Raw genomic sequence first — 24,021 nt, 5'->3', positions numbered from 1 at the left:
CCAACTCATCAGCTATTTTCGTCCTCCTTTTCCTCATATGAATCTCTTTTCTCTCTCCTCCTCCCTCTTTTATTTCCTCTGTTCTGCTCCTTGTCTTGGTTGCAGACTATTGTTACCTTTCTTCTAATTATTCTGTATTAGCTACTCTGGCTCAGGTTTCTACTGAGCAAATCCTGTAAAGCAGATGTACAGAAATAAGCAGGCATGAAAATAAGTTATTTCTAATAGAATACAAGTTGAGGTCTTTATTTAAACCCAAGGAGCTTTATGGATTAACCACTTTATTGTTAACAGATATCTAGTACAGGACATTGCAGCAGGTTTCCAAAATGTACTCTCTGTTGTCAAATTTAGGTCTTTCCCCACTACTGAACAGGGCTGGCTGCAGCTCCAGCCCGAATGGGGTGAGGCCACAGGAAAGCACCTACCCTGCATCGGACAGCGACCATGGGAGCAAAGGCATTTTAACTCCTCCTGCTCCCTGCCTCTATCTGACCACTTCCTGTCCTGGTAAATCATCTCCTGTGATTGAGCATAGGTGACCTTCTCATCATCCTCACATACTTAGTTGAAATGATTTTTCTAAGTAAAGAGATTCAAGTTTTTCTAGATGGCCGAGCACTAGCAGATACTACTAGATGACCAAGGGGCACGTTCGGCTCATGGCTTTAGTGTAGCCCTTCTTTCAGCTGTAGCCTCACCAAAAAATATTTGATCTAAATCCAGAGGTGGTTTGAGCGTGGGCTAGTTTATACAGCTACAATTTAGGTACAAACTTTGCACAGATGCAGGCCAAGCACACTAACAAAGCTGATGGTCAGACAATACCTTAACTGGCCCCCACACAGAGCAGGTCATTTTCCTGCTCTTTATCAATTGTGAAGAAACCTCCATCGTATCACAGTATGTGTAACCTCAGCGTGTACTCCCAGACCGCAGGCAAGTGCTGCAGCAGCAACAACCATGCAGGTTTATGAAAGAGCACGAACTCCATCAGGCTGTGGCAGCACAGACCTGCCGCCCTGAGCGGGCCAGGCCACCTGAAAGGTTCCCCAGACCACAGGCCTGACCCCAAATCACAGATGTGTTTATTTTGTGGCCTGACTCAGGCTGCCCTGAGCTCAACAGTGCTTTAGTTAAGGACTGCAGATCTAGCACAGCACTCACTTTAACTAATGATACCTCTCACTCCTCAAGTTTTTAGCTTTTTTTTTAACCTTAAAAATAATTGCCAGATCAGAGGATCAGAGTTAATTAAGTAATTCCTTTTAGCCTCATACCATCCACACGTGCTATTTGCAAACATGCAGTCTGCTTTTCCTGGATCTTTGTTGTTACAGTCTTTCTTATTCCATATTCTTATTTCTTTCAAAAGTCCAGTGAGACAAAAAACATTATTTCAAAGTTTACGACTTGGTCCCTCCATTTATTTCTTCATCTCTACCTTGCCCAAAAGATTTGTGAAAACTTTTCTTATTCTGTCTTGTTATGTTTTCCAGCTGCATCCAACTTTTCTTATTCTGTCAGCTTAAACTGACTACCTGTGTAGCTTGGCACCATTTCTGACACAGGCCTTGTCCTACAAGGCAGCTATCAGAGCATGGCTGTACGATGACCACTGTTTTCTCCTCAGTGTTGTCTCCTGCAGAAATTATGCTCAATTACGCATCAGTCACAGGCTTCCTCTCTCCATTCCACATCTACAGATTGTGGTGTATCATTCCATTACTTCAAATGGAGAATGAGTGAGATGTACGTTACTCTATGATCCCTCATCATCTGCTTGTGTATATACCTTTCCATTGCTGTGTTCCCGTCATGCCTTTCAGGAAATTGCTTTGGAGACTCTTCCTTCATTTCTCTCATCCTGAGCAGAGGCCAGTAAGTGGCTTCCTTGCTGCTGCCCTTTTTTGTGTGGTACAGCTTGTTCTCTTTCCCAAGGAGCAAAGCAGGTTGCTTTCTCATGGAACGCCTGCTTCCTTTGTTCTACAGAAAGAACAATGAGGTTGCTCCTGAACCTGGGTTTCCCATGCTGGCTCATGAAAAAACATTTCCATTACTTACTTCTTTATTTCTTTTACTGCCATCAAAGGCTGATCCTTAGAGCTTTCTCCCTCGCTCCCTCTATATTTTTTTTTTTGTTCTGCCAAGTAAAACTGCACTTGAGAGTAACCATGCTCATCTGTTTCAGATGGAGATTATTTTACGTTTACAAGACATGAACCCATCGGAGTGTGTGGACAGATCATCCCTGTGAGTATCTCTACTAGCGCTTTCTATTTATTTTCATTTGAACCAGCTCTCTTTAAAGGCACATAAAACATGGTCCTCAGCTATGTGTGTTTTCCATTACGAAAAAAGCTGAGCTCATATTGTTGACATATCTTTAACAGCCTCCCTGCAAATGCTTATTTGAACATGCTAATAGGGTTTAGGCTCTGTTATTAGGAGTTAAGTTCTCAAGTCATAGAATTCTCATGATTAAAACAAGCAAAGCAAAACACAGTGTTAATATGCTGTCAGTGGTTATGGATGTTCACACAACTTATGGAAAATTGATGCTTTGCTGTGGTAGTCTTTTTATTTATTTAGTTTTTACTGTGATTTAACAGGCTCCTCAGTTCCTGGGAGAATGTGATGCATTTTAATTCCACTCTTTGCTGCTATTTCTTTTACAAGGCTGGAGGAGAAAGGAAACTCCAGGAGACTTATCATTACAATTAACATTGTGTAGCTAATAAAAGACATGAAATGTTTATTTTATTTGTTATAAGATAGAAACACAGCATTTCATCAAATCTAATACTCCCCTTACACCCCAATATACATCCTTAATATACTCTTGCTGAACACTGCATGGGAATTACACTGAGAAGCTAACTTTCTCAGAAGAACCAGTTAACTGGCTTTGACAGAAGTTTCAATGGGAGGCTCACATATAGCTATTACAATGTTGTCTGGAAACCTTTCTCCTCAACAAAGCACTGGGGAACTAATCAGGACATTCTCTGAAATTTTTGTTGATGTTGGTTTTTTATTTTGTTCACATTAACCACAAAGCCAGCAAACAGCAAAATGCAGCAATTCCATTAAAAGAGGAGCAGCCAGAAAAGATTAACCATGTTAAGCCCTTTTTCCCTATTTATATTTGCTGTTATTTCATATCTTTTTTAAGGGGTGACTATTGTGCTTGGCATTCCATAGATACTCAGAGAAATGTGCAAACGGCTCAGAGAGCATGTGGCTACACCTGCCCTGCAAACACCTGTGTGCTCTCATAGCTTGACCCGCAAGCAGTCCTTAGGAAGGAACGATTTCACGGCTCTGTCCCCACTCTTCAGCCAAGCACATGGAAAAGCATTTGCAAAATGACACCCCCAACATTGAACCCCAAAGCTGCTAGACACCCCTTAGGCTTGTCTCATTGAGCTTAACTGGCAGATATGTTGGAGAGACTTGGCCATGGGCTGAAGATCATGCCAAAAGCAGGATTTATTTCATTTAGATTTGTAAAAATCTTTGTTCAGGGTACCATGTCATCTACCATACCTGTTCATTTTTTCCCCAAGTTTTCCTCCAGAACATCAACATGGCTGTCACACGCATCTATTGTAACCCTACTGCTCATCTGTTACGTATTTCCTCCACAGCTACCAGTCAGAGTACAGCCGCTGGGCTGCTGCATGCACTTAGCCATTACACTAGCAAATATGTTATTACAAAAATAAAATTAAACAGCAAGCCTAACACTAAATTCCTCATCCTCTTCCACATCCCAGCTTCCATCAAAACATACACTCCTTGGTAGCTTTGTAGCATAAACAGGGCTATATACTACCCTATAAAACTTGTCAGAGCTCTCCTTGCAATACCATTAGAAGTGCAGGCTGTCAGCACACTGTTGGCCCTATAGCTTCCCTCCCAGGTATACTGGAGATGGAATTAAAACATCACTTTGTCTCCAGAGTTTATAAACAACAGAGCAAGTAAAAAATTGGGTGTTCGGTGAAGGAAAGACAGTTGTGTATTTTTTCAAGCTAGCCAGGGGCTAGAGGGATGTCGGTGAGAGTGGCAGCTGATATGCATCAGGCAATAACATGTTCTGGCCAGTGGCTGACTCATTGTGAGTGATATTTTCTAGTTTCTTTCCAAAGAAGATTATTAGATACATGTATAAGAGAGACAGAGCAAACGCAGTTATTTTATTGCTCTGTCATGTCCACTGAAATCAGCAGGACTATCCACTTAACCTGTTAGGATCAGGCCTTCATGCAGAAAGGCTGGTTACTCTTATCCACAACTTGTTTGTGCACCAAATTAATATAATTTACTACATCATCAGCTCCAGTCAAATGAAGTTTAAATTAATGATGATACAAAAGTCTATATCAGCAAAGTGTTTCTCAACTTGTTTTTTACTCTTTTTTTATCATCTTCCAGATAAATTGCTCAGCAAGATATTTTCATGAAAATTAAATGCTTTGATTGAGCATTGACATTTATGGGGTTTTTATTGTAATCCCATCAATTCAGGATTATATAATTTTGAGTATAAATTTTGTATGTTAATATGTATTCGAGGTAGGAAATTTACATCCAAAAATGCTTCAGCATAAACAAACAGGGCTTTCCAAATGTATCAGAAGCAAGAACTATTTGTCATGGGGAAATTAAAAGTGCCAATTGCAAAACAGTAACCGAAATTAAAAAAAACAGTGACTAAGGAAAATGGACAGATAACAGAAGATACTTTTAGGAAGACTGCAGGTGGGGGCTGTATTTCTTTGAGCGGGAGAGAAAACTAAAAGGTCACTGTTGTTGCCTTCTTAATTGCAGTAATTAAAGAAAAACCCTTGCTTTGTGCTAGCAAAGACTTATGCTGAGGATCAGCCTGAGAAATAATTGAAGTAGCAGCTTGATATCTTGAAAACAAACCACCACTGCAATATTTTTCCATCTATCAACTTTTATTTTTTCCTACAGTGGAACTTCCCCCTGCTGATGTTTGCGTGGAAGATTGCTCCAGCTTTGTGCTGTGGCAATACAGTAGTTATTAAACCAGCAGAACAAACACCACTCAGCGCTCTCTATATGGGAGCCCTCATCAAGGAGGTAAGAATAATTGACAGAAATAATGCCTGTCTCTCCTTGTGGAGAAGGATCTACCAGCACATGCCTGCTTTTAACATGCTCTGTCAGTTTTCATAAATCGTGCTGCCCTTCATTCATTTCTATTTTGACAGGCTGGCTTTCCACCAGGCGTTGTCAATATTTTGCCAGGATTTGGTCCAATTGTTGGTGCAGCCATAGCATCTCATGTTGGCATTGATAAAATTGCTTTTACTGGATCCACTGAGGTAAGAGGATTCACAGATATGTGTTGCTGTAAAATGTGACTAAATACTTAGGGCAGGGCTGTGGGGCTGTTGTGGCCCCTGATGAAAATGCATTTGACACCCCTAGGGTGACAATATTAAGTCCTCGTGCTACATTTGTCACCAAGTAAAAGAGCTACATCTAAATAACAGTGGTCTGTCCTTGCCAGCTAAGCTTATGTAGCACAGTACTTCCAAAGCAGAAAGGGCTCCTTTCCTCTGGCCCCTGCTGTGCTCGGCACCTCAGCACAGGAGATATGCCTGGAAAAATATTGCTGGGATTTCCTGTGGGCTTATGGGGATGTGAATCACATGCAAGTAGGCAGAACATCCCATGTATATCACAGCACACATAAATGCTGCTTTAGCATCCGTAATTTGTGTATCTTGGCGCACTTGGGGAAAAGGGGAGAGGAAGGGGGCAAACGTACTTCAACTTTGGTGATGCATTCAAGTACATTGAGGATGAGGAGGAGGTCTAAAACAGAAGGAGTGCAGGGACAAAAGGTGTCTGTTCCCAAAATGAGGGAAAGAAGCCGTCCAGAAGATGAAGGGAGTCAGTTGTCTCCTGAATGCCAAAATGTCTTGCTATGAGTCTACAATGCAGATGTTACAGAGGAGGTTCAGTCTGAAGCTGAAGGCTGTAATCTAGAGAAAGAGTAACAAATCCATCAAAACTCAGATCCTGTCTTGCTCTCAAATATGTGCAAAGCCGGCTGTTATCAGGGTTGGGGTGGGGATGATAGAGGTACTCCAGACTGAAGTCACAGGAGAAGGGGCCTTATCTCATTGTCTGAAGGCAGACAGAAAGGAATCTCAGTGGGAGTTTCAGGGCTGGTTATATTTAGAGAGTGCTAAACCCAGCCCTTTTCAATTCAAAATCTGACTAACTATTGTATGGAGGGAGCTAAACCCCAGGGATCCAGTCTGTCTCTGATATCTGTGACTCCCACTCGTGGCAGTGGGAGGCTCTGGGCGTCAGTTTGGGTTTGTCTGAGTGGATCAAGCCACTGACCAGGCAGCCCTACTAGATAGGTGTGGGGTGGGTGTCTCCCTGGTGGGCCGAGGGATTGCAGAGACCAGCTTGATTATTTCAGATAAATTACTCTGTGGAATTATCCTGCAATCGAGTTTGGAAGTCACCATACATGAGCCCAAATTCCCAGTAAAATGTAGCTGCAGTCACATTGATTTGTATACACACGGTTGTTTTGCAATTACTTTATGCTTGTGCATGAATTTTTTATGGCAATTTTAGATTATAATACACACAGGTTACATTCTAAGTCAATGGTAACATCAGTTTTCAGATTATTCTGTGGAATTATTCTAGTAATTATATCTCCTGTAACCAATTTATTTTAGCATCCTGGAATACTGAAAACTCTAATATGAACTGATTACCCCCCATAAATTAAGTTGAAACAATTGTTTTCATAAAGATATGTGGTCTCTGTTTAAGATAAATATTCTATTATACAGGATGTTGCACTGTTTGGAGGAGGAAAAATACAGATGGGTTAGGTTTCAAAGTTGTCTTTTGTAGCCAAAATAAATTTTTATTGTAGTTCCAGACAGCTTTAGTTTTAATAGGCGTTTAAACTCCAAAGCTGTGGGTTTTGTACAAACTCAGTGCCTACCTTTAAAAGCCTTACTAATAGGAAGTGAAAAGCATTACAGAGATGAAAAAGCAATTCTCTAAGAACCTAAAGCAAGAACAGATGGAACGTTTTAATGCAGAATTAGTGTAAACTATTCCATATTGTTTCTGATTTCCTGTAACACTGATTTTTTGTAACAGCAAGTCAACATTGTAACATTTTAAACACAACGCTGTGATATGTGCTATAGAGTCTTTGACTTTTCCAAAACATTTCAATTTCTAATGAAATAATAATGGACATATTTTGTCTCTTTGGTCTTGTCTGCAGCATGTCCAATAGCCATCAGATATGTAAATGCCACAATACTAACTTGCATTCCCCCATTTCATCCAGGTGCTCGTTAAGGCAGTTAATACTTTCAACTTGAGCAAGTTAATGATAAAACCTATCAGTACAAAAGCAAAGATCTTCAAGTTTAGGTGTCCAAAGCACAGGTTTTTCCCAAGTTTTCACCATGAGGTTCTTTTGGAAAAAAATAGGAATTCTTTAACTTTGAAGTATATACTTATGGCTAATGAAAACTCCTCATTTGCCTGTAAAAATCACAAAACTCAATCTACTATTATCTATTTCCTGCAGAGCCTTTTTAAAGGCAGAAACCAGGCTGCCCTTCCTACAAAAAATGTGATGTTAATGTTTTCCAAAATTTATAGAACCCAATCCATAGAAATATGAGCCAAAAGGCCATGTTCATGACCATAACTCAATAAAGCCTGACACAGCCACACCAAAGCTTCATCCAGGCTACCACCTTGTCTTGCAACACAACCAGTACCAAGTGCTTACAGAGGAAGAGAGCTGCCCTCAGCCCGCCTGCTTCTTATGGAACAGCCGCCCATGGCTCACCCCTCTCCCCGTCCTGGTGCATGGATCTCAAAAGTCTGGCACGGGCATTGTAACAAAAGTGTTTCTGGCTTCACTGACCTTTCTTTTTCCCTTCCCTTCCCTCACATAAAACTTAAACTGCCAAACCAAATCTTTCTTCCAGCCAATCTGATCACATCAACACTTGCTCCTGTCCCTTTCCTACTTTCCCTTCAAAGCCCATAATCAATTTAAATATCACATTATGTCTTGCTATATTTCTCCTTGGTCTTTCTGGTCCCTAACTGTGACACTCTCACTCATCGGGACCCTGGGAGTGGTTCTCTAAAGCTCAGCTTCCTCCCACACTACCCCAGCTGTTCAGCATACACACCTTTCCATTTTACTCTGCCCTCTCTGCTGCAGCTTCTTCACTGTTCAATGTACTCCTGTCTGAGTTCCTTCAAAAAATTACTGGCAGCAATTTAATGAAAATAAAACTCGGTCATTTATATTTTCAGAGCATAAGAACAGATTCAATCTCAGGATGCCTGGCTTAGCCATGTGTCTGCTGTTGGGCTGCAGAGCTCAGAAGTACAGGAGGGGTTACAGAAGTCTCTTCTCTTCCCCAGTCAAATGAACGGCAAACCTTATTTATTTCCAGAACAAGTGCTGATGAGAGGGCAATTTTTACACACATCAGAAATACAGAGAGGTTCTTCATATTGCTTTATTTCCTGAAAGAATGTCTGCTAAGTAACAAAGGTGAGAGGCCTTCAAAGAGCAGAGAAAAGCAGCCATCAGAAACTGCTTTCTTCTTCATTTGCCTTTATTTCCACTCAAATCTGTGAATTCAGTTACAGGCTTTGCAAATACAGCCATTTTGACAGCTGTGAGCTGGCCGGCCATGTCTGTGTATAAGTGATCCACCTGAACAGGAACTGGGGTACCCATAAGTTCCCGGTGCATGTGGCATAGTTGGGTGCAGCATGTTCTGAGCTTAAGGTCAGAGATTATTATGGAAAGCAGGAAGTTAAGCATTTAAAAACACGTGCATTTAACACACTGGCTGGATTAAAAATTGTATTTTGCTTGTTGCAAAATTTTAATGAGTTCTGATAACTTCTGTTCAGAACCAAATGTGTTACCTCCAAATCAGAGTGGCTTACAACTCTCTTCAGTTGTTAAACACTTTTAAGATGAGAATTAGAGATAGCACACAAAACATTTGAAGCCCTAGCCAACAAGAAATGTATCCTAAGTGGCTGGTTTCCACTTTGTTCAAACTATTGCCCATTAAAATGCAGACAGATTAGAGACAGGATTCAGATCTGTGTTCATAGAGTTCTGCAGAGTAACCCAAATAAATATCCAACAAATTGGTCTGGATGCCTGTGTAAACAAAAGGTCTATAAACAACTGCAATAAACCCCAGCAAAAGAGTCTGCATTTTGCTTGGCAGAATGTTTTCTTTATGCACTTAGATTAACAAACCATGATCTCATCATTAGTCAACAAGATACTAGAGAGAGCATCAAAGCAAACTACAGGAGAGTCAAGATTGATTCATGCCAAACAAATGTTTGTAGCTAACAGCTGTATTACCACTGATTCTAATTTACTCAGCAGGATTCTCCTTTCATTTCCGAAGTGAGATGAATGTCACAATGCATGATGTAGACAGGATGTCTACCTACTGCACCAGCAGTGAGTTGTGTCAGCTCTCCTGGATCACACAATCTCTTGCTGGTTTTAGATATCGTGAAGAATTACACCCTGGCATTTTTCAACATTAGCAACAAGAATCCTAAAGGTGACTTGACCTGTTCCGAGGAGTCTGTTAACTTACCATGCTACACACATGCTGTTCTTCATGTCAATATTTAAAAATTTGCTTGTCTGTGCTGGAGACACACCCTGAACATGCTATGCAGTCCTAAAATGCTTCTCAGAAAGATTTTGGATACAATCTGGAATTTAAAAAAATAAACCCTAAAAATCAGAGAGACTACGTAAGTAGTACTGTGGGTTTGCAGGTTTAGCCCAACACTGACATCCAGTGCCTCAGCAGCTGGGGAAAGAAAAACTGCAATTCCAGAAAATACGGAAATTTTCTGTCTGATCATATAATTCCCCCAAATTTAATTAATCTCTTGTAACTTAAAACACTTACTGTTCTTCAGATATTCTCTCAATATCCCAAGAGAGGTATAACAGCAAAGATGGGCAGCCCAGTTACTTAAAATGCCTATGTCACTGAAGATGTGTATCTGTCAGTTTTTGCACTGTTCATGGAACCATTCAATCTGCACGGCTCCCTGTGCAGTCCTGCCCTCAGAGTCTTGTCTGTGGCAGCAGGCAAGAAAATCACCTGCTGTTCAGCTAGACTGCTGTTCCCATTTAGGTGTTCCCTAATGACTTAGTGTGTATCTGCAACCAAAGGAAGGTTCAAGTAGAGGGAAGCCAGACATTCTGATGGAGCTGTAGAGGAAGTATTGCAAACCTTGGTGGTTTGCTTTTGACTCCTGAGACTTCCAGTGCTTTAACAATAACAGGCAAACCCACCTGTACCATTGAGAAGCAGATTTCTGTCTGAAAACACAAAACTAGGCAAGAGACTTTTTTTGAATTTCTGTACCAAGTATTTAAATGTGACTGCATTAGCCTCCTCTTGAAAGAGACGTTAAACTTCCAAATACAGAAGGCATAAATAAGCAACAAACAAGTGTTTTATATCATGCTACACTCTCAATGCCTAATGTTGTGCAGTTCACAGTCCAGAAACAGACCCTTCTAGAAGGATTCTTCAAATAGCTTTCTTGCACAGGGGTTCCACAAAATGCTGCTTTAATCTTTGTTGTTGTTGTTCTGAATAACAAATTGTTTTCTTTGAGATGGGCCAAATTACATCTGCCTCACCCTCCATGCAGCTTACAAGGTTAAGGTACTTCACAAGCTATCCAGGGATACTCCTGATATCAATCTTGAAGCCTATTCAAAACAATGATGGGGAGTCAGGGCTTTCTCTGCCAACATTCCTGCTGAATAATCGCACAGCTCCATTATCTGTGGGGGAGTCCTCTCTGCCAGTGTTCCCTGCAAAGCTGTGCTGCCTGGTGGGAGCTCACACAGAGAGCTGAGAGACACCGCAGGAAGCATGTCCTGAAAGACCATACAGATTGCAACACTATCACTTATCCCTTTCATGCTGTCTTTCTCCATAAAGGGTCAGTCACAAAAGGCTGCCTTTGTCACTAAATAATCACAGTGCTGGTGCCTTCCCTAAGATTTTTCTCAACCTGTAAGTGCATAGGGCACAACAGGAGCACAGAAATGCTGAGCAGCATGAGCCCCACCATCCTGATGTCTGCGCTCACAGGGAAGCTGTCAAGTGTGAACTTGGAAACCTGACAACAACCTCACTGTATTAATAATACTGTCGACCATATTTTTCCAAAAGAACATAATTGTCTCCAACCCATTTGGACTTTAATATTTGCCATGTACGTAATATTTGGACTTGCATATGTGCCAATCACTGTCTGCACAGAATCCTTTCAAAACCTTTACCTACATGGATAACAGAGTTTTGCCATTGAAGTGGCAGAATGGAAGGTGAAGAGATGGAGGGCTGTACACATTGCTCTCGTTTCCTTGGTCTTTTCTGCTCTTTGCAAATGTTTGAGGGGAAATAGGTGGTGGCTGCTCCTTGAGAGGGAGGTTCAAGGCAGTGTGGGTGTGAATGGCATTGGCTGGCACTGGCTATAAACACAGCACTCTCACTGCTTTCCCGTGTACATTTTCAGCACAGTTGGAGAGGCTGGAATTTCCAGATGACGTGCGCGATGTATGTGGCGGGGGTGGAGGGCAGAAAGGGTCCTTCTTTTTTCATGTTCACTTCTGGCTGTCAGTCAAACATAGCAATAAAATCAGCTCCAATTAAGAGGATATGCAAGGAATTTTGTGATAATGTCAACACTCCATTCCACCAATAAAGGAGTAAAGAAGCTATTTTTTTTTCTTTTTTCTTTTCTTTTTGAAGTAAATAACCTCTATCACACTCGACTGTGGTAGCACCAGATAAACAGTTAATCACAAAGGTACATGAAGTGGTTGACAATTCCTTCATTATCCTGTGGGGTTTTTGGCTTTTTTTTTTTTCCTGTGGGGGCCCTGGTTGGTTTCTGTTTCGTTTGCTTTCTGATTACTCCAGTGCTGACTTAACTTTCTCCAGCAGACTGCCTCCAGTTCTCTAAGAGGCTCAGTTTCTCATCCATTAACCCCTTACTGCAGGGAATCTCACTCACCTGACCCGGCAAACAGAAAACAGCCAGAGAGAACAGAGTATGACACGGCGAAAGGAGTCCAGCTTTGGACTCACTGCCATCTCACTTCACATCTGACTTTCTGTGTGACCTTAAAGCATGTTCCAGTTAAAAGAAAGCACTTATCAAGGTTTTCAAGCTTCTCAATCTTCAACAGATACTTTTAATCCTGTGTTCTACCATGTAGGGGCCAATATCTACTTGTGATTACTTCCTAAACTGCTAAATGGGTGTAGTTACACTGTAACAGTATAAAATCTGATCTATTTTGGATTCATCAAGCCAGGGAGGCACAGCTGCCTCTCCAACTGTACCAATGTGGAAACATGTCCAATACGTAGCTGTCAGACTGCTGCTCCATTTCATCTACCCTCATGCTCCTTGGTGAGATCTGCAAGTTACGGCTGCTCCAGCCACAGGGCTGACCCCACTATCTACAAAGACATTTTGGAGGTGCTTTTGACCTCCTCAACCCATATTATCAGTGGTGCAGCTGAGGGTCAGGTCTGGGATGGTGCTTTTGTAACTTCGTGCCCTACTTGGTATTGTGCTATGTGCTGTTAATCCTGCAGAAAAGGCTGATGATTTCATCAGAATTTGACATATTCTGGATCATGATTTCATGGTCAAATTACTTAATCCTTTGGTAACTAAAACCTGTATTTTGAGGAGAGCAAATGCCCTCCTACAAACAGGTTGCCTAGCAGTTAAGTAACTACAAGTAGTAAGAATTAAATAAATCCTAAAAGCAGTGACCATCTAGGATTACTAACACCTGGACTATATAAGTATGAGAGCCGTTATTACTAATGAACAGTAGGAAGTTTAATACATGCTTAATACATACTCAGATATTGGATTTTTTTTTTTTTTTTTCACTAAAAAGTAAATAACTAAACCTCTTAATAGTATCTAAAACCTTGTGAACATGCTACTAGTTTGGCTGGAAGTAATTCTACTTACATCAGATAAGATTTCATCAGATTTCAGATATTGAACTCAGCCCTCCCAAAGCACCCTAACAGCAAGCCCCAAGCCATTTTCACAGAGACCATCAGGTGAAGGGTACAAAACACTGTGCTGTGCCTTATCCACTCTCAGTTTCTAGAAAAAACCCTGGAAAGCTGTCCACTGCTGACAAGAATCTGTTTGGATTGAAGAACCTGCTGGATTACTTAAAGCTCTGTTCCAGTGATAGCCAACATTGGCTGTTAAAGTGAACTGTATGACTACAATCCCTGTAAAATGTGTCTCCATTTCCTTTCAGGTTGGGAAGCTGATCCAAGAAGCAGCTGGAAGGAGTAATTTGAAGAGAGTTACACTGGAGCTGGGTGGGAAAAGCCCAAACATTATTTTCGCAGATGCCGATTGTAAGTCAGCACTTCCATATTTTTCTTAAAAACATGTTTGTGTGGTGTATTTTGTTTTGCGGGTTTTTTTTTGTTTTTGTTTTGTTTTTTTACTTTTATGGCATATCTTTCATATAAAGTGAAATGGACCAGTATAGCTGTATCTAATTGCCCGTTTTAATCTTACAGAAGCAGCCTAAACTGTGATATTTTTTTAGAAAAAGACAATGTTTGAACCCAGAGATTCACAGACAACAGGAAAACTGAAAAAAGTTATAACCAAGCATATGGAAACAGTGTTATTTACAGTCATGGGCCCATACACATTTGTCATCCTAAATTGCAGCAAGGTAGTTTAGTGCTTTAAATTTGGAAATTCTGTGAGGTTTTTTGCTTCACAGCAATTATAAGAAGGGTGGGCTTTAATTTATACTTGAGTTGCTAATCTAGTCAGTGCAGTATTCCTTTGCTAAGGCATTCTGACAGTAGCTATAAAATCCATTTTTTAAATTTCCACAATTTAAGAACTGTGTATTGAAACATCCTCATTGCCACTTCAGCAGAGAGCTGAAGATTTTGGCAGCTGGATGATGTTGTGTAGCTGAGATTTTTGGCAACTGAGAAGGTACAGGACAGCGGTTTAGGATAGGATAAAAACACAAACTGGAAGTTTCTGCTGAACTATCAGCAATGAAATAGTTAAAAATGTTGATATCTAAATTGTCAGCAGGAGGTTTTGAAGTTCACACCCGATTAAGATGAATGGGACAGTTCACACCTTGCTTTGAGCGATTGTTTCAGGCTGAAGCATAGGCACACTGTACTCAATGCATTTTCTGAGAACTTCGTAACCCAAATAAATAGACAGATAAGGATTTAGTCTTTTAATTTAAAAGGGGAAAGTGAATAGAAGAATGATTCTGAATAGCATGAATTGCAGGAGTTGCTCACAGTCATGTATTCATTTTCAAAAGTTACTAATAACTGAAAGACCATGGAAAGCTTGGGAACTTTTGGGAGCTTTTCTACATAGAAATGTTACAAAGTTGAGGTCTAAATTACAGCCACAGTCATCCTGGTAAGCTAAAAAGGCTCCTCCCAGCTAGAGTCAGATGCAGATGTTACTTACAGCTTTCTACCCCAGTTACTCATCTCCATCTCTCACCTGAAATCAGCACATCTCAAATGTCCCTAACCTACTAATTCAAGCTGGATCACCTGAACACTTCTAGTAGAGTCATGCTGGGGCAGGTCTGTGTTACGACCTTGCACAGGGGACGGGGGACAAATGCTCCCAGATGCTACCCATAGCTGTACGTGATCTGTGACTTGCTGTACGTGCCAAATACAGTTGAGGACCTGAGGAGAAGCTGCAGGCGATGAGGGAATAATAGGGCATAGAGGCGAGCACAGTCTTCTTCAGGACTGTCTGTTCCACAGTACATCATACTAAAGCTCTCTGGTCTTCCCATAATTACAACTACCAGCACTCGACCTAAGATTCAGACTTCAAAGTCCTGGTTATTGAAGAACAGCAGACAATTCGCTCACCATTCCAAAGGAGCTGTTTGTTCTGCTTGAGGAACACCATGTGCCAAAAGTTAGCAGAAAGCATGACAAAGCTGTTGAAAGTTCAATGCACCGAAAACCAGAGAAGAATGGTTAGAGCCCCACATGGTGAAAAACTGTGTTAACAATAGAGGAAGAAACATCAGTTAATCAGTTCTATCCACTAGTGTGTTCAGTCTCCACAGAGCTGCTTGGGAAAATTTGAATGTGGTCCAGGGAACACCCTATGTAATTTTTTTTAAGACCACACTGAGGGCAGAATAAGACCTTTCTGTTAGATGGGAGTTGTCTAGGATGTGCTTAAAATAAAGCACTGTTGCTTTGTTTATTCTATAAAATATTACACTTCAAGCAATGTTCCAAACTGCTACAACTGGTAACAAGCGTATTACAGTGCCATGGGGCATCACTTTTTAATGATTAATTCAATATTCTTGTCTAGTCAGCTATTACAGCTAATGGGAAAATTTAGCTCGGAATGTCTAAATATGACAGGACCCCCTCTCCTGCCTAGATAGAGGATGTGTTAGTTGTACCTCCAAGGAAGTTAACAGTAGAAATCAATGGTTGCTTGTTCTATAATTGGCCTTTATTTTTAAAGCCATAGCCATCATCTGTATAGGCCAAAAAGACATTTTCTGTCTTGCAGAAGAATAATCTGGCTTTTTGGGAAAGATGGGTCTTGACATTATCCAAGTCAAATTTTTTCAAGCCCTTGGTTGGCTGGATTCTCACACATGCAGTATTAAATCAAGTGCAAACTTCGTATCGCAGACAAATTTTCTCCTCCTCTACTGAACCCAGTCAGATGGATTTCTATAATGTGGGGCACAATCCATTTACTAGGGTCTCTTAACAGTTTTAGCTGATAAATTACATGTTGCTGGCATATAAGACATTGGTGAAGTTGTTCTTGCATACCCTACTCCTATAGACTGCTAAAGCACTGTCTTGATTTAATTTTTGCAGTGGGATATTAAGAAATATTTTGTGGCTTGTGTCACGAGAGGGCATGTGGAATGTATTACGTATGGACCCTTCATTACAGAGACGATGCCTGAAGTCCCAAGTGGTCCCTTGCAATCTAGTGTTTCTGAAACAGTTGTTAACACTCCTAATATCTCTCCAGTATAGCTGCATTCAGGGCGGAATAAATGGGGAAAAAAATCAACTTCAGACATATTTTAAAACTCTGTATTTTCACAGGAATTATGACACAAAATGAAACAAATAATCTTCCTTTATGACCTAACACAACAACAGTATGTTTTGATTTGGTTGCTGTTCTGTTGTTGTTTGTTAAACCAAATCCTACTTCTGCTTTTAAGTTTTAGAAATATGGCACTATGGAATACACGACACTGGTGCAATAGCAGATGTGTCTGTGATGTTCCAGAGTAACATTTGCTGTCTTGGTTTTTTAGTGGACTATGCTGTGGAACAAGCTCACCAAGGGGTCTTCTTCAATCAAGGTCAATGCTGCACTGCAGGCTCACGGATTTATGTGGAAGAATCAATCTATGAAGAGTTTGTTAGAAGAAGCGTAGAACGTGCAAAGAGGAGAGTAGTGGGTAGTCCTTTTGACCCAACTACGGAACAAGGTCCACAGGTACAGGAACAGTGCTTTGGCTCTGCAGCCCAGAAAGTGGCTGGAAGTGTTTGACTTCTATTAGGACAGAGGTCAGTGAGTACTCACTCACAGTCCAGGGCAGCTGACATGATAAATGCTTTCAAGATTAAAATTCTAAAGGAGGAGATAATCTGTGCAGCTCAGAGGTGTTTCTTGTTAAGTAAGAACTCTCATCTTAACTAAGTTTGCCTCCCAGCTTTAACAGCAAGATTCTGATCTTCAGCCCCCAAGATACAGCTCTAAACTGTGAGAAGCTCTCAAAAGTCTCTGTAAGCACTTTCAAGAATTGTCTACAATTATAACTGTGCTAGTACACCACTAGAGAAATAGGAATTCTAAGCAAAAGAGGCAGGATTAGAAATAGGTCTTCAGAAAATGTTCCTGCCACTAAAACCAGTTGGGCTTATACCATTTTCAGGAATTTAACCTGCGACAAAGAATAATTATTTACTTTGTACTTAAAACCAGCTAGCTTAGCCACATACATAAGGTGACACATGACTGAGCCATAGGTTACAGTCAGCAGCTATTTGTAGATCTTTGGCATCTCCAGCCCAAAGAGCAGTGAACATCAGCGTGCATCTACTCACGGGGACACAACCTGCCTAAAAAACAATTTTGATTTGATTGTCAAGTGCATGATCTGCAAGTCAAATGACTGCTTCTCTCTTTCAGATTGATAAAAAACAATACAACAAGATCTTGGAACTGATTCAAAGTGGCATTACTGAAGGAGCAAAACTTGAATGTGGGGGTAAAGGGCTAGGAAGAAAGGGCTTCTTCATTGAACCCACCGTGTTTTCCAATGTAACAGATGACATGCGGATTGCCAAGGAGGAGGTATCCACACACATACACGGGCAAGATCATTTTAGAATGTCCTAGACATTATTATTTTTTCTTTTGTTTTCTTCCTGGGACAACAGGTTTAGAGTTAAAAATACCACTATCTCAAAAAAAAAAAAAAAATTAAAAAAAGAAAGAAAATCTTTTCAGAACTCGTTATGCACACAGCAACATCAGCTGGGTAAAGAAGTTCAATTTTTACCATTGGCTTTAAAGTCTCAGACCTCAAAGAAGAGATAAGGGAAGAATTGATGAATTCCACTGAGTCAAATGCTTTGGGAAATTCATGCAGTTTTACAGACAGCTAGTATCGCTATTAAACTTCGCTGTAGTAATTTGTAAAGAGTACAATAGGAGAAGACAATTAAAACAGAATAGAAGAGGAATAAAATGCCTCTGAGCGGGTTGGTTTATTAATTAATGATTGATCTTTCTTGCAGATTTTTGGACCTGTTCAAGAAATACTGAGATTTAAAACCATGGATGAAGTTATAGAGAGAGCCAACAATTCTGATTTTGGGCTGGTAGCTGCTGTCTTCACAAATGACATAAATAAGGCCCTGACAGTCTCTTCAGCAATGCAGGCTGGGACAGTCTGGTAAGGCAGAAGTTATCACACTCCGGCTCTTGGAGATAAAGAGTTCGACTCACTATCATTATGGCATCTCAGTTTTGCACCCTCTGTCTGAAAAATGTTTATCTAGGCCATCCTAGTGGTGAATCGCTAACCATGATAGGGAACAGCTGCAGGGCGGTGGTGTCACTGCTCACTGCGGGTGAACTGTTGAAAAGTGGTGAGCGCTTTGGGCAGCGCTGCCAACAAAGCAAGCAGAGTACGAGCCATCCTTTCTGTGGGACAGGCGGATCCTGGGAGGTTTCTGCTAAACACACAAAGAATCACGTACTTCCTACAACACTAAGGAACTGAGGGGACACCTCTTTAGTCCTTGGGTAATGCCACTTTTAGAGTTTAATAGCCTGCAATTTGGTATATCAAGCCTCTTTAAACTAAAGATCCAAGAGAAATCAGGGAGAAAAAGGACAAATTCACATCTAATAGCTCTTGTGTTATAAACTGGCACTGAGGTTTGTCAGCAGATTAACAGTTCATTACTGAAACTGTGTACAAGTGTTTGGTGCCCTCCTCCAGCCCTCACAGGCCAAATCCCATTCTCCTGATGAGCAAGGAGCAGAATGTTGTTTTTGTGGCATAAATCCCTCATTTCCTTTCAACATGAGACAAGTTTGTTATTACTCAGAGTTATACAGTGTCCTTAGCTCCACAAGTGTCAGCTTCTCCCTGAGTTCTCCAAAGGTCTCTCCGACAGCGCAGTTGGATTTAATGCCTCTTCCTGTTACAGGATAAATTGCTACAACGCCTTAAATGCCCAAAGTCCTTTCGGAGGATTCAAAATGTCTGGCAATGGGAGAGAGATGTAAGTATTCCACTGCTGTCTTCTAAACTCTTTTCAGTTCTAGAACTTAATAAACATTAGTGAATCCTTCCATGCAAATTAAGATTAGAAAATATTCCCATCTGAGGATCAGGGCGTAATATAAGATGATTGACAATCGGTTCTAAATGCAACTGATTTACATGTAAGACCATTTTAATTATTTTTTGTTTGTTTGTTTGTTTTTGGGTTTTTTTGACATAGAAATACAAGTTACTGGAACTACTTATTATGAAAGGAACTGAAAATTTCAGAGTCTTTTTCTGAACTTGAAACCTATGTTTTCTGTCAGTTTTTCTTTGCCATCTTAACCAGCACTTTTACAGAGAGATTCTCTTTTTGGTACTGCTGTGTGCTTGTTGACTGGTTTGGTGTACTTGTTTCAGAGTTGTTTTGCCATATATTTTACCTCTCTTGCTATTTTTTCTTTTCTTGACTTTTTCCTACATTTATGAATATAGGTGCATCTGAATTTTATTAGAATGTTATCTATTTCTTCCAGATTTATGAACAATGTTAAATGAAATCAGACCTAGAGAAGGACAGACAAATGTGCTTACATCCCTTTCAAAAATCACCTTCCATTACAAAGCTTTCTGACTTTTCTTATTCCATTTAGAACCAAGTGCCAAATATTTTGAAATGGAGCTCTACACTCAAATACTGTCCCATGTACCTAATTTAAAGTTGTACCAGTTTTTAATTCTCATTACAATCACAGGGAAGTTTAGCAATTGCATCAGCCCCAGATTGGTTACGCGTACACAGGATTCAATTAATTTCTGTGCAGGAGGCATGTATACCAGATATGTGTCACCTAAGCTTTCAAAATAGCTTATGGCTAATGGCAAACCCAGCAGTAAAACTAAAGTAAGGTCAAACTCTTTAAAACTTTAAATATGTGGAAGTATACAACTTGATCTATAAAATCAGCTCTGTGTAGTCTGAAATATTTTCCCTCATTAGGGAGTACTTTGAATAACACATTCATACTGTTCTCCACATTCGTGAGTTATGAGGTGATCTCACACTGGCATAAATATGTCAGCTCATCTAACTCTTATCATTGTGAAAATATTCTTAAACTACTAAGCTCGATAGAGCATATGAGTAACTTGACACCCAAGAGTGACCCCACTGACTTCAGGCAAGTTAGCTGAGCAAGCAAAATATTCACATATTGATACCATAGAGTTTTGGAAAGGGGGGGAAACCAGGCAGCACCCCAGCTCCCATGGAAAAGTCTATGGTAGTTGTACATTTGATTCCCATCTACGGCTTTGAAAATATTAACCATAAACAATACATGTTTGGAATGGCAATAATCTCTGTCTCACAAAGATGCCTGAAAACCTACTTATGAGTCATTATTCTACTCCTTTCAGAACCTCTTTTGCCAGATATCACTTCCTAATTCACCTCCTCCCTGCTTCCACTAATATCTGCATACTTTTTATTAAAATGTTGTGCTTTCTTAGATCCCTGTTTTTAGGACATTTTACAGCACAAATAATATTGAATCAGGCAATTAAAGTACCAAAAAATAAAGAAGGGAAAGTGTCCATACATATGCGTGTCATTGCTAAGCTAATACTATGTTACAGCTAGATCATAATTGTACCGTTTGTGCTAGCACTCTGTTATCTGGGACTTGTTTTGTTCCTGCATTTAAATGCACAGATTTTTATCACACATGGGGAAAAAAATGAGCATAGAAAGTTGAGATCTGCTATACTCTTTTTAGACTCCCACAAAATGTAGCAGGGTATGTGCAGTAGAGAACCAGAACTCATGTGCACAATACAACTGATTTCTGTTTACATTAAAGCTACTTATAATAATCTCGTATTCTTTAAAGAGTCTAAAAGAGGGAAATTTTTTTTGTTACATTTACACTTCTCTAAAGCTTTTTATCACTACCTGAGTGGTATAAATATATAACTCCTGTAACTAAAAATCAGGTGACTCATCCCAGATAGCCACATGTGGTGTTTTATATTAGACAGAATCCCCAAAAATTCTGCTCTCTGTCCAAATGTCTTCAAGAGAAGGAGGTGCCATTCTACTTCAGAGATATCCTTTAATGTCATAGGAATGATTATGGTCTGGATAGCTCTGAGATACAGCGGTGCATAGTTGCATTCCCCAAAAGAAAAGCAAGCAGGAGAATGGCTTAGAGCTATAGTTCTTTTCCTTTTATTTTTTCTCTTGGATTGAGGGAAGAGAGTACGTAATATTTCTTTTTGAAGAACAATTTGCTCCCCTTCCCTCACACCTACACAACCAAGAGACAGCATCATGCAAACGTGACCCATGGGCCCTTTCCTTTTAACAGACACAACCCTTGTCTTCACCCTGATACCAGACTGCAATCCAAGAGGACCCAAAGTGGCCATAGAACAGGATGTTATTGTTCCTTACAGCCCTTTATTAAGCTGTGGGGACAAGTGAGCTCTTTAACTGAACATTCAGTGGCTCTTCTGCTCTACATGTCTGGAAGAATCCATCTTCCTATTCCACAATAACAACTTTTTAACTTTTGAAAAATATTTGCCTTAGAATCATCACAGTTGTCCACTTCCAAACTTTTGACCAGAATACAAAACGCGTAAGGCCGTGAAGCCTTCAGCTGAAGAAACAGACAATAAATAGATCTAATTTTGTTTGCCAGACCAAGATAAGAAACCAACTGGCATCTAGAACATACATAAAGGCACTGGATACTCTGTTGTCTAGGTGATCTATTGACTTGCAAAAATGTGTCCAAGAGGTGCCTGGAGCCCAGCGCAGCCCTGTGGAATCAAGCAGGAACTTCTTCCACCCAGAGCAACTCACCAGCGTTAGTTACTGGGCTCCATTCAGCTCCCAGTGGCACCTTCCCCTGAGCCGTAAGGGAATGGTTCTGGGGCTCAGCTCAGGCTGATAAATAGCTACAGTTTTTGGTCTTTCTGGTGGTGGTGTGGTCCAAACCAACAGGAACCTTTCACATGTCAAAAAAATCTTTATTAATGTATTTCCTTGCATGTACTTAGAGTCTGGTAAACCTTAAAATGCCCACTGAATGATCAGCCTGAGTTAAATATCAACCACTATATCACATGTAAGGCTCACCAAGTTTTCAAAACTGCAGGTGGAGTGAACTGGCCTGCTAAATACTGATATTTCTGCCCAAATGAATTGACTTTCCATGGAAAGTTACAGGAGTTCCTCCATCAGCGTTATATTTTGTGTAAAATTTACAGTGCAGTGGTAAATACAAAGTAGACTGCGCAACACCAGAGGCATGCAGAGGGGTTTAATGGCTTTGAACAGTGGCCCCTCACTCCATTCTGAAAACAACTCTTATTAGAAGGAGGTTCTGAGGAATTCCCCTGAAATATTCTTCATGGTACAGTTGGCATGAGATTCTGCACAGGGGATCCAGAGGGAAGGCACTGTCAAATAGTGAACATGCTGACATGATGTGCAAGTCAGTGCTTTTTAGATTTTAACGTAAGGGAGCAGTATTGTGTGTGTTTCAGGCGTGGAGATAATTTAACAAATGTCTGTAAGAGCTTCATTTTAACAAGGAATCACTTTGCAGGTTTTTGCTCAATAAAGGATTCACGTTTGGTGTAAGCTGATGCTGCAATTTGTTTTTTTTAGGGGTGAATGTGGATTGAGAGAATACTCTGAAGTTAAAACTGTGACAATAAAGATCCCTCAGAAGAACTCCTAAAATGATAAAGGACCACGTTGTGCAGAAGAGCACATGATGCCACCCTCTCTAATCCTTATGGAGATCAGCACTCAGGAATCAAAGTGTTACACAATATATATTTAAGAAATTAAGTTGCAACATATATACTGGGCACATAACTCCAAGCGTAATGCAAAGCAACTCTGCATGTTTTCATAAAACTCTCCTGAGAATTGTTACATCTTATGAAACAAATCATAACAAGAGATAAAATTGGTATTGGGCATCATTTAATAACGGTTCTAGCTATAAAACTGTTAAATGCAAATGCATGCACACACACATTTATCTCTTCTTTAAACAAAGTCTTAATGCTTTCAGGCTGCCTTCTCAAACAGACCTGCTTGTACTTACATTCTAGTTTCAATTAGGGCTTTACAAGCCAGATTTTACCCAAAATGCTAGCAATGGACAACATAAAAAATTATCATTGATGTTCTTAAAAAATAAAAGACTCTGAACTGTAACAAGCCCAAAGCTGGTATACTGGCAACTTTCCAATTAGCATGCTCACATAAAGAGGTCAAACTGGAGAGGGAATTAAACCATTATATTGGCAATGAAATCCAAATACTTATCAGTGAGATTTGGCTTTTTTGAGCAAGGTAATTTGGTTTTCAAAGCTTCTTTTCATAATTAGTTTATGTCTCGCTATAAGCAAAAATCCTCCCTCACTTCCAGGAACTTGAAGGGTTTTACCTGCCTGCCAAAAGAGCATGGTCAGACAGGGTGGGAGGGTGTTAAGGAGAACAGGAACAGATTCCAAGACTTCACAGAATATATCAGCTTTCACTGCTTGTCTAGTTTTGTCGTCGTTGTTACTGTTGTTGTTTTCACCTTCTTTCTTTTTTTAAACCAGTATACGCACATGCAGACCTCACTTATTTGTATGCTATTAAACTGCCTGTGATTACACTGGGAATTATTATGTATTCATTACAGCAGGAAGAACCCAGCAAAAGCCCACTTGACAAGAAGTAAGCTTGAGTTAATTTTCTTACTAAATGCTGGCTTGCCATCCTTACCGTGCTTGTGAGCCCCAGGTGAGCTTAACGGCTGGCACTGACTTTCCAACTATGTCTGTTCTTTTTCTGGCCCAGGACAAAAATATGAGCAAGTTCTTTTAGAAGTGAGGTGTTTAAAACCTGTCACATTATTACCTGCTGCCTACAGAATCTCTTCCAATGTGTAACTAGCAAACTAAACACCATTTCTTTCTTCTTTCCAGCTGCAGAGCTCACCGATTCCCCAGACTTTTTTTAAAGA

At 40.2% G+C, this 24,021-nt stretch overlaps 1 protein-coding gene across 2 annotated transcripts in view; it reads left to right on the top strand.

The window, feature by feature from the left end:
• The window catches only part of ALDH1A2 (aldehyde dehydrogenase 1 family member A2), a gene marked incomplete at both ends in the record, with an annotated part of 52,529 nt that extends 29,795 nt beyond the window's left edge, over window positions 1–22,734 (top strand). Inside the window, 9 exons of one of the 2 annotated variants that reach the window (XM_080351141.1) lie at window positions 2,192–2,253; window positions 4,984–5,112; window positions 5,244–5,357; window positions 13,436–13,538; window positions 16,511–16,695; window positions 17,392–17,556; window positions 18,003–18,160; window positions 18,924–18,998; window positions 22,662–22,734. In XM_080351141.1, coding sequence (XP_080207267.1) covers window positions 2,192–2,253; window positions 4,984–5,112; window positions 5,244–5,357; window positions 13,436–13,538; window positions 16,511–16,695; window positions 17,392–17,556; window positions 18,003–18,160; window positions 18,924–18,998; window positions 22,662–22,734 — 1,064 coding nt within the window. The remainder of the gene's footprint in view (window positions 1–2,191; window positions 2,254–4,983; window positions 5,113–5,243; window positions 5,358–13,435; window positions 13,539–16,510; window positions 16,696–17,391; window positions 17,557–18,002; window positions 18,161–18,923; window positions 18,999–22,661) is intronic. The other variant, XM_080351142.1, reaches the window with a different exon arrangement.
• Between the last annotated feature and the right edge of the window lie 1,287 nt (window positions 22,735–24,021).

Source organism: Nesoenas mayeri (genome assembly GCF_963082525.1).
Source record: "Nesoenas mayeri genome assembly, chromosome: 11".
Lineage (NCBI taxonomy): Eukaryota > Metazoa > Chordata > Aves > Columbiformes > Columbidae > Nesoenas > Nesoenas mayeri.
Note: the sequence above shows the minus strand (reverse complement) of the source record. Positions and strands in the feature narration are given on the sequence as shown.